This window comes from Eptesicus fuscus, chromosome 21 (assembly GCF_027574615.1).
Source record: "Eptesicus fuscus isolate TK198812 chromosome 21, DD_ASM_mEF_20220401, whole genome shotgun sequence".
Taxonomy (NCBI): Eukaryota; Metazoa; Chordata; class Mammalia; order Chiroptera; family Vespertilionidae; genus Eptesicus; species Eptesicus fuscus.
In genome coordinates this window covers 35,963,103-35,974,277 of record NC_072493.1, presented here as the reverse complement: position 1 = coordinate 35,974,277, position 11,175 = coordinate 35,963,103, and the positions used below count along the sequence as shown (strand labels likewise).

General features: G+C 46.8%; 1 protein-coding gene across 1 annotated transcript in view; it reads right to left on the bottom strand.

Moving 5' to 3' along the window:
- Window positions 1-114: 114 nt before the first annotated feature.
- CATSPERG (cation channel sperm associated auxiliary subunit gamma) overlaps window positions 115-11,175 on the bottom strand; it is a 37,196-nt gene continuing 26,135 nt past the window's right edge. The window contains exons 24-30 of the mRNA XM_008140044.3: window positions 3,837-3,993; window positions 3,576-3,639; window positions 3,361-3,456; window positions 2,873-2,959; window positions 813-905; window positions 620-719; window positions 115-529 (exon numbers count right to left, since the gene is read on the bottom strand). Of these exons, the coding sequence (XP_008138266.2) occupies window positions 278-529; window positions 620-719; window positions 813-905; window positions 2,873-2,959; window positions 3,361-3,456; window positions 3,576-3,639; window positions 3,837-3,993 (849 nt within the window). The 3' untranslated portion in view covers window positions 115-277. The remainder of the gene's footprint in view (window positions 530-619; window positions 720-812; window positions 906-2,872; window positions 2,960-3,360; window positions 3,457-3,575; window positions 3,640-3,836; window positions 3,994-11,175) is intronic.

The window sequence follows — 11,175 nt, the reverse complement described above, 5'->3', positions numbered from 1 at the left end:
CATAGCAATGGGCCTGGGTCATGGAGGACCCCGCTGGACTGTAGAGAGGTCATGGGCACCCTGGGGAGGGGCTGAGTTGGCAGGCACATAGAGAAGCTGCTATTGACCAGCTGGCACAGAAGGACTTCAGTATTTTAATGACCTATGTGGCTATGTGGTCTGAAAGAGAAATGAAAATTCAAGCAAAACGGAGAGACAGGTTTGGGGTGGTGACAGGTTGCGTTTCAAAGATGGCCCAGGAAGGAAGGAAGGAGAGTGGCTGGGGCAGGTAAGGAGCCTAGGCCGGTGACTTCTTCACAGCTTCCTCAGGTTCAGCCTTGTTCACTGCCACCTTGGAGCCGACTTTGGAGACGACACTAGATGTCCTGTTGAAGCCGATAGAAGAGGAGCTGTAGGTATAGTAGGAATCTGATGTGATGATGCTGTTGATCTTCCAGCGGAGGGTGTTGCAGATCTTCAACATAAGGGGCAGCAAGAGGCAGCAGATGATGTAGAGGATCACCAGGCCAAGAAACACACTGGTGGACACCTGCAACGCACCACACAACAGGTGTGGATGGGCAGCCGGGTGGGACCCCGTCCGACTTGCAGGGCAGCTCCTGGGCAGCCAGCCACTCACCATGAGGATGAAGAGGGCTCGCTTGGCATTGAGTGGAAGCCCGTGTAGGTGCAGCAGGAAGATGAGCTGGTAGTCACAGTATGTGCTCTTGTCCACACCTCTGGTGGGGGAAGGGGTTAAGGATTGGGGAGGAGTCAGGCACCCCACCACAGGAAGCCCCTGATCCCCCACCTGGGCCACATGCCTGGCTTACCTATTGCTCACCAACACCTTGAAGAAGTATTCGGGGGCGAAGATGCTATGGGGAACGGTGTCATGGCATGGAGAGTTCTCCAGACACAGCCACCTGGGGGGCCCATGTTCAGGCATTTGTGCTGCAAATCATGCATAGCAAGTGCCCACCCTTGATTTCTCCCTCTACCCCAAAAACTTTAAGTGAGCACCAATTAGGTACAACCTTATAACTTCATACCTAATTCGTTCCTTCATTCATTCACCCAATAAGGCTGGCTGAACGCCTAGGAAGTGGTAGGCCATTTGTTTACTCATTCATTTCCTCCTGCCTTTCCATGTCCATCTGTCAGTTCCTCTATTACTATGCATTCATCTAGATCAGGAGTGGGGAATGTCCAGCCCAGGGGCTGTATAAGGCCCGTGAAATAATTTGATCTGGCCTGGCCAAGGCATTAGGGGTGAGTTAAATTTTTGACCAAATGTAGCAGGCTAGTTTTTAAGTTGATAATTTTGTATGGCCTGAGAATCCTACCTAATAATAGAGTAATATGCAAATTGACCGTACCTTTGCTACACCCACAAGCTACGCCCACCAGGAAACCGTCACAGGGACGCTGGGGTGTGGCTGAGCCCAAGGCCAGGAAAGCCTTGGGCGGGGGCTTTCCCGGCCTTGGGCACTAGGGGGGAGCCTGCACGGATCGCAGGCAACCACCAGGGGTCGGCTCCTGCGATCCGTAGCAGGGAGGCTGGGGTGCAGCCGAGCCCAAGGCCGCCTCCCGGGGCCAAGCCCCGACCCTGAGAGAAGGCAGAAGGCGGTGGCCACAGCCAAGGCCTGCGTTCCCGGTGCCGGCAGAAAACTGGTGCAGGCAGCCAGGTGAATGAAGGTCTATTGCACGAATCTTCGTGCAAACGGGCTGCTAGTGATGTTATAAATATCCAAATGGCTCTTGGCAGAAAAACGGTTCCCCACCCCTGATCTAGATTATGGATTGTACACCTTTGATGTACCAACTCCTCACTTATTCCTTACTACCTTCATTCCTTCATCCTACAAATACAGCTTGACCCTACAGTTTGTGGGACCTCAGGAGCCTTGCTGTGGACAGGGGCCTGAGATACCAAGGTGGGTGAGGCTTGCAGCAACTATTAGGTACAAAGTCACATCTTTATTCATGTACTCTCTCCTTTATTCATTTATTCAACAATCATAGGTTGAATGCTGACTAGGTGCAAGTTGGTTACTTTGTTCATCCACTCACTTCTGTCATTTGCTCATGGCATCATTTTCTTCCCTTCATTGAAAAAAAAAAATAGTAATTGAGCCATAGCTGGTTTTGCTCAGCGGTTAGAGCATCAGCCCAAGGATCGAAGGGTCTTGGGTTCCATTCCTGTCAAGGGCATGTACTTTGGTTGTAGGCTCTATCCCTGGCCCTGGTCTGCGTATGTGTGGGAGGCAACCAATCAATATGTCTCTTTCACATCAATGTCTTTCTCTCTCTCTGCCTCTGCTCCTCCCTTTCACTCTCTCTAAAAATCAATGGAAAAAAAATATCCTTGAGTGAGGATTAACAACACAACAACAAAAAAGTAATTGAGCTCCTATATACTAACTTACTCCTCCATTGTTTAATTCATCATTAAGACCTCTACTCAAATGTCACTAATGCCTACCATGAATTAACCTTGTTCATTGTCTCATTCCACAGATATTATGTTGAGTTTATTTGAACCTGGGCCTATATAGGAGACAGACCCCATAGGAGACAGGGCTGGGATGGGAAACATAGGCAGAGGGTCAAGGCTGGAATGGGGTAGCACAGAAGGATGGAAACCAACTGTCCCATCTAGAACTGTCAGAAAAATCCTCCTAGATGAAGCGCCATCTGAACTAAGGCCTGAGGAAGAAGGAAGAGGGACTAGCACTGCAGACGGAGGGTCCAGCTTACGTGAAGATCAGCCCCATTTGTGGAACACAAAGGCCGTCAGTGCGGCTTGTCTCCCAGAAGCAGAGGGATGGATCGGCTGATAGGTGATGGGCATGTGGGGGATAAAGGGCTGGCAGCCAGGATATGCACTCACTCAATGCCCGTGCTCTGGGACATGATGTTGAAAGCCAAGTCGCTGGTGGCCGTTGAGTTATCGGTGGTCCAGATGAGGCTGTAGGTGCTGTGGAAGACCGCCGTAACCTCAGTAGAGGACCATGGAACCTCAGTGGGTGGGGGGGGGGGGGGGCGGCCTGGGCCGCCGTTGCAGAGGGAGGCCAGCAATGTGAGCAATGTGGTGGTGGTGGTGGTGGGGTCGGGGTTGAAGACTTTAGGGGGCGGGGGTGGGTTGGGGTTGGGGTAGAGGTTGGAACCTTTGGTGGGAAGGGCACGGGGCCTCACACTGTGGAAGGAGCAAGAGTTTGTGGGACCTCAGGAGCCTTGCTGTGGACAGGGGCCTGAGATACCAAGGTGGGTGAGGCTTGCAGCAAGAGCAAGGGTGAGGTCTGTGGCTGGGAAGCCTGAGGGTTCTGCAGGGAAAGGAAGGCCCAATTACGGGGGGGGCCTGGGTCCCACAGGGATTACTTGTCCAGGGGGCTGTTGAAGCGGTAAATCTCCTCCTCACTGTATTCCTTGATGGTGTCCATGGTGGGCCCGCCGCCCACCACCTTCAGTACATAGCTGCCAGGAGCAGAGGTGCACACCAACTGGCCTCAGTTTCCTGAGTCCTGCATCATATCTACAACCCCAACTTTACCCCTTACCCCCTCCCATCAGCCCAGGCTTGGATATGCCGTTACCTGCCCTGAAAACTGCCAGACTCTCCGGTCACCAAATCTTGGATCAAGAAGAAGGGGCGGAAGACTGTGGGGGTGGAGGGGGTGGAGGCCAGGAGGAGGAGAAATTAGCTTGGCTCGAGAAGTGGAGGATGGTGAGGGGAGAAAAGAGAGAGAGGACCAAGGGGAAGAGCAGAGAGTGGGTGGAAGGTAAGGGGGCAGGGAGGGCAAAGTGGTGGGGGCAGAGGACAGTGAACAATGCAGAGGAGGAGACTGGACACGCACTGTCACGGAAGAGAAAGCAGGGCATCTCGGGGTCTATGTGAACGCAGTCAAAATAGTGTCTGTTCTGTAGGCGGTTGTACTCCAGGGTGAAGGTGATGTCGAAGGCCAGGCGCTTTCCCGGTGGACAGCCTATAAGCACTGGCACCACCAAGTTCCCCTGAGTGGGAGGAGAAAAGCCTCGCTTGGGAAGTGGGAAGGGGAGGACACCCCTCCTCCCACACGCACCATCACTACCTGCCGGGCTCACCCTCACCAGGGGGCAATCCGATTACTATTTTCCTTAAACCAATACTCGAATAACTGCAAATACTTATATAGCTTTTACTGTGTGCAAAGCACTGGTGTTCTAAGCACTTTACATATTCAAATTTGATTCTCCAAACAGCCTTGCAAGGTTGAGGATATCATACATTTTATTTATTTATTTTTTAATATATTTTGATTGATTTCAGAGAGGAAGGGAGAGGGAGAGAGATAGAAACATCAATGATGGGAGAGAATCATTGATCAGCTGCCTCCTGCATGCCCCACACTGGGAATCGAGCCCCCAACCTGGGCATGTGCCTTGACTGGGAATTGAATTGTGACCTCCTGATTCATAGGTCAACGTTCAACCACTGAGCCATGCCGAATGGGCTATAGTAAATTTTAGAGATGGCAAAAGTGAGGCACAGAAAAGTCAAAAGTCAAGCAACTTATTAACTATCCAAAGCCACACAGCAGTTAAGTGGTAGAGCTGGAACCCAAACTGGGCCCTGTAGTTTCCAGCTGCCTTCAGGAAAACACATATAAAAAAAAATAAAGCCTACACCTATGGAGCAGCTAACACCTCGTCAGACTTTATAGGGTTGAAGTCGGGCCTGAAGTCTCAAACCACTGACCTGGTGGAGCGTGGGGTATAGGAGGAAAGTGCAGCCAGGTGGGTCAGGGGTGAGGAAATCCGTGTGACATTGTCTTCGGAGTGAATGACCCCTGGCCCATTTCAGGGGTAAGTCCCAAGGGTTTCGCCCAATTGTCAAAGGGACATGGGTATCCAGAAACTGGGCTTGACAGTGACTGTGGAGAGGCGTTAGCAGTCATAGTTTAAGCACTTCTCATGCTGGACTTGGGCCAAAGACTACACCTATCAGCCACTCACTCACTGGGAGTCTAATGGGCATCTTCAATTCAATATATATCCACAACCCATCTCAACTAATGGTACCTCATCCCTCCATGTGCAGGCTAAAAGCCTGGGTCTCACCCTGGAAACCCTTCTCTCTCTCACCCCCATATCCAGTCCATTCAGAGAGCCTATGTCGCTTGACTTCAAAATAGAGCCATTCTCTCCCCCCCACCTTTCAGCTCCTTTGCCCCACACTTGCTTTCCTAACTTTGTTCCCTCCCTGGTCCCTCCTCCCTCCAACACTGCCCATATGTCTTCCACATACAGTCAGAGGGACCCTGTGAACACGCGAGTCACTCCTCTACTTAGAGCCCTCCCCATTAGATGTCACATGATCTGCCCCATCACCACTTTTACCTCATTTCTCACCTCTTTGCTCATCCTGATCCAATCACACTTGCCCCTCCACATTGATCGGTAGCCTTGAGTGGAGGCCAGGGCCAGCCAGGGCAGGTGGGAAGCTTAGCTTCCTCCATCGCCAGGGGCAACCCAAGCCTCCTGCTCGCTCCAGCTCTGTGGCTGCCCGCCATATTTGTTGGATTAATTTGCATACTCGCTCTGATTGGCTGGTGGGCGTAGCGGAGGTACGGTCAATTTGCGTGTTTCTCTTTTATTAGATAGGATATATATGATTTCTATGTCATTTACTTCTGCTCTAATCTTTATTATTTCCTTCCTTCTACTTTGGGCTTTTCTTGTTGTTCTCTTTCTAGTTTTTTAAGTTGTAGAGTTAAATAGCTTATTGTTGATTTTTCTTGGGTTTTTTTGAGGTAAGCCTGTAGTACTATGACCTTCCCTCTCAGGACTACTTTTGCTGTGTTCCAGAGATTTTGGGTTGTTGTGTGTTCATTTTCATTTGTTTCTAGGAAATTTTTGCTTTCTTTCTTGATCTTGTTGGTAACCCATTCATTGTTTAGTAACATGCTATTTAGCCTCCATTTGTTTGAATGTTTTCTGGGTGTTTTTACTGTAGTTGATTTCTAATTTCATTCCACTGTGATCTGAGAAGATGCTTGATATGATTTCAATTTTCTTGAATTTGTAGAGACTTGTTTTGTGTCCTAATATGTGGTCTATCTTTGTGAATGATCCATGTGCACTTGGGAAGAATGCATATTCTGCAGCTTTGAGGTGAAATGTTGTATAAATGTCAATTAAATCCATTTGATCCACTGTGTCCTTTAGAGTCTCTGTTTCCTTGTTAAGTTTTTGTCTGGAAGATCTGTCCAGTGAAGTCAGCAGGGTGTTAAATTCCCCTACTATGACTATATTGTTATCTATCTCTCCCTTAAAGTCCTTTAGAAGGTTTTTAAAAATATATTTAGGTGCTCCTAAATTGGGTGCATATATGTTTACCAGGGTTACATCCCCTTATTGGACTGATCCCTTTAGTATTATATAGTGACCTTTGTTGTCTCTTGTGATGGCCTTCATTTTGAAGTCTATTTTGTTGGGTATGAGTATTGCTACTCCAGGTTTTTTTCCCCATTTTTTTGGAAAACTGTTTTTCATCCTTACACTCTCATCCTGTGTGTGTCTTTTGTTCTAAGATAGGTCTCTTGTAGACAGCATATAGTTGGGTCATGTTTTTGTATTCATTCAGCTACTCTATACATTTTGATTGGAGCATTTAATTCATTTTCATTTAGGGTTATTATTGATAGGTACTTATTTATTACCATTTTAACTTTGTATGCCTAGGTTTTTCTTTCTATCTCTTCTTTTCATTACAGCAGTTCCTTTAGCATTTCTTGTAGGGCTGTGTTGGTGGTGATAAAGTCTGTAAGCCTTTTTTTTTTTTTTTGGTCTGGGAAGCTCTTTATTTCACCAGCTATTTTGAATGATAGCTTTGCTGGATATAGTAATCTTGGTCTCAGATCCTTGCTTTCCATACCTTGAGTACTTCATGCCATTTCCTTCTGGCCTATATAGTTTCTGATGAGAAATCAGGGTCAGCCTTATGGGAGCTCCTTTGTAGGTAACAGTTTGCTTTTCTCTTTTTGTTTCATGTTTGACATTTTAATTATGATGTGTCTGGGCATGGGCCTGTTTGGGTTCTTCTTGCTTGGGACTCTCTGTGCCTCCTGGACTTATGTGACTTTTTCCTTTACCATGTTAGGAAGTTTTCTGCCATTACATTCAAACACATTCTCTATCCCTTTTTCCCTTTCTGCCTCTTCTGGCACACCTGCTATTCTAATATTGTTACATTTCACGTTGTCCCACAGCTCCCTTAAGCTGTCCTTCTGTTTTTTAATTTGTTTTTTGTTGTGTTTTTTTTGTTTGTTTGTTTTTTGGTTCTCTGATTGTTTCCAACCCTGTCTTCTAATTCACTGATTATATCTTCAGCTCCCCCTAATCTGCTGGGTTTTTCTTCCAATGTGTTCTTTATTTGTGCTGTCATGCTTTATTTGTTTCCATAGTTACTATATCTTTCTCATGCTGTTGAGCATCTTTACCATAATTTTTCTGAACTGTATATCTGATAATTTTCTTATCTCCATTTTACTTATCTCTTCTTCTGGAGAATTCTTTAGTTCTTTCATTTGTGGGTTGTTTTGTTGTCTCCTAATTTTGGCTTCCTGTTTGGGTTTGTGACTGTGTATTCAGTAGATCTGCTACAACTCTCAATCTCTGGTGCAGGACAGTGTCAAATGCTGTTTCTGACTAATTAGATCAGTCAGAGATTTAACCTTTTGCACTCGGATGTCGAGTGTGACTCGACAAGGTTAGCATTAGAATAAAGGAATAGAGAAAAAAGCAAGCAAGTGCATAGGGTTAAATCCTCCAGAGATTACCCCTGCCTACAGACTCATGGGATTCTGTCTTGAATTGCCCTCAGGCCATTGTCTTCAGCTGTAGTGACAGGTTTTTTTTCAACAGTGTGGGGCAATTGCTTCTGCCTAGAGGCTATTATTCTCAGTCTCTTAATGGGTATCAGAAACTCCACACAGCGAGGCAAGGTGTTTTCCAATAGGGTGGGTCAGCTGTCTTCCCCCCCAGGCAAGGCTGCCTGTGTAGCAATTATCTGCATGAGAAAGATGACCTCCACAGCGTGAGGGAATGACTCAGCACAGCAAACCAGGATGTCTGCTTTCCAAGCTCTAACCTGAGAGTTCCCTTTCCTGGCTTCTGCTCTCACAACTCCAGTCCACTCTGCTCTCCCTTACTGGAACACAAGGTGAGTGGCTGCACAGGGAATTTTGTGCATTGGCCCTTTAAGAGGGTGCCTACACTTCTAGACATCTCTCCCAGGCAGACAGCAACCCTTGTGCTTTTCACAGCCAGATTTTATTTGGGCACCTTTCTCAGTTCTGGTGCTCTCTTCTGGGGGGCCCAGCTTGGGGGTTATACCCCACGGTTCTCAGTGGCAACCCCCCACAGCTGAGATATCTCTCCAGAACTTCAGCTGCTGTCTGTGGGAGCCCGGCCAGCCCTTTCCTGCCTCTGCCCTTCCTACCAGTCTCTATGCAGTCACCACTTTCCATCCTCAGTTATCAGGTTTCTCTCCAGCAAGTCTTCCATGGATTATTCAGGAAGTTTTTCTGTATTTTTGTTGTAATTCCAGTTTGTTTCTGGGAGCGTGTCCATACAGCATCCACTTACTCCACTGCCATTTTTAATTCCCACAATATATTTTATTTATCTTATTGTCTGACTCTGTTATGGATGAACTGTGCATCCCAAAGATATGTTGAAGTCCTAAATCCCTGGTAACTGCTAATGTGACCTAATTTGAAATAGGGTCTTTATAGATGTAATCAAGTTAAGATGAAGTCAGCTCTAGCTGGTTTGGCTCAGTGGATATAGTGTCAGCCTATGGACTGAAGGGTCCCAGGTTTCATTCCAGTCAAGGGCACATGCCCAGATTACAGATTGATCCTTGATCCCCAATTGGGGGGGGGGCATTCAGGAGGTATCCAATGATTCTCTCTCATCATTGATGTTTCTATCTCTCTCTCCCTCTCCCTTCCTCTATGAAATCAATAACAAAAAATAGTTAAGAAAAAATCATACTGGATTAGGCTGGGCCCTAATCCAATGACTGGTGTGTCCTTATAACATGAGGGAAACTTGGACAATGACTTACAGGGAAAAGGCCTTGTGAAGATGAAGGCAGAGATTTCAGTGATGCATCTATAACCCCAGGAATTTCAACAATTGTCAATAATCATCAGAACCCAGAAGAGAGGCCTGGAACAGATCCCCCCTCAGAACCTGCATAAGGACCAACCCTGATTTTAGACTTCTGTCCTCCATAACTGGGAGAGAATAAACTTCCCAGTTTGTGGTAATTTGTTATGGCAGACCTAGGAATGAATACACTTCCCCCATTGGAACATCAGCTTCACAAGGGCAGAAATTGTTTGGTTTGTTCACTGCTATAACTCTAGCCCCTAAAACAATGCTGGAATGTAGTAGGCACTCAATAAATATTGGTTGAATGAATGAGTAAGCTTTGGATACAGAGAGTGAAGTCTATTCCTGGTCCATCCCCCATGGAGGACCATGTTTGGATCTGGCCTGCTAAAAGACCCTCCAAGCCGTTATTCATCTAACCAAATTTGATTGAGCACCTATTATGTGTAAATTCATTTCTTCTTTCCTTCACCCAAGATATTTACAAATTGAAAACCCACTGTTCATCAATTAGTTCCAGTTTCCATTTTTCTTCCAGAATGGGGAGCAAGAGAGAGGCTCCAGGCCATCTAAATACACATGCCTCTTGATCTGGTAATGTGGGGGTAGCGAGAGAGAGGGGCTAGAAACCGGAAAGGCCACAGCCTGAGAATACAAAGACAGAGAAGCTCAGACTACCTTTAGCATCTCTGTTTCCCTATCTTTTTAAAAGTCATTTGCTTTTTTAAAAAATTGATTTTTAGAGAAAGGGAGAGAGAGAGAGAGAAACATCAATGTGAGAAACATTGATTGGTTGCCTCCCACACACACCTTGACTGGGATCGAATCCACAACCTGGGTATGTACCCTGAACCTTTTAGTGTATAGGACGACACTCCAACCAACTTAGCCACACTGGCCAGGGCAAATCATTAGCTTTCTTTAAACTTCAAATTTAGATGGATAACATGGTCACATCCTATATAATAAAGATGTAATATGCAAATTGACCCGCATGCCCTCACAAGATGGCTGCCTATGACCAGGCCGGCAGGGGGGTTAGTGAGGGACAACCAAACGACTGAACAGCAGGCTGCGTGGGGCGACCAGGCTGGCAGGGCAGGCAGTTAGGGGCAACCAGGCCAGCGTGGGGGGGGGGGCCAAGGGGGGTTGCAGTTGGGGCAACCAGGCCAGCAGGGGGGGGCAGTTGGGGAGATTAGGCTGGCAGGGGGGCAGTGAGGGACGATCAGGCCGGTAGGGGGGCAGTTAAGGGTGACCAGGCAGGCAGGTGAGCGATTAGGAGCCAGTGGTCCAGGATTGTGAGAGGGATGTCCCCCAAGGGGTCCTGGATTGGAGAGGGTGCAGGCTGGGCTGAGGGGACCCCCCTATGCATGAATTTTGTGCACTGGGCCTCTAGTATGAATATATGTAGTTACACACACACACATAGACACACACAGTGAAAGTTTCCATTTCCATCCTCTACCTATCCTGCCTGTCCTCTATCACCAGAGTAGAGAACCACCCTGAGTATTTTTTGCCCGTTTCCTTGAAGTTTCTTCATGCAAATAAAAGCAAACATGAGTATATGTTCTCAATGAACCTATTTCACGCTAATGTTTTGTATATACTGTTGTGTACCCTGCTTTTTTCTCTTAAGAATAAAATACACTTTGGAGACCATTCCATGCCAGTATATGGAGATCTTTCTTTCTTTCTTTTTTATAGTTTTTCATTGCATGAATGTACTATAATTTATTTAACCACTCCCATATTCATGGACATTTAGGTTGTTTCCTACCCTTCGCTGTAAGTGTGTTATAGATTAGATTCCCAGAAGGAATCTGCCAGGTCAAAATGGGGATGTTAACTTTGACCTTTTGTGGTTATGATAAATAATGCATATCACTAAGCATAGCAAGAAACACTTATGGAGACTGAGGTGAGTCACTCTACCCTGCACTGGACTCGAATTGTGTTGGGGTTGTTACAACCGTTTTCTTATTGCTCTCCGACATATCAAGTCAGGAGGGAGGAGCACCAGGGTCTGCCTGC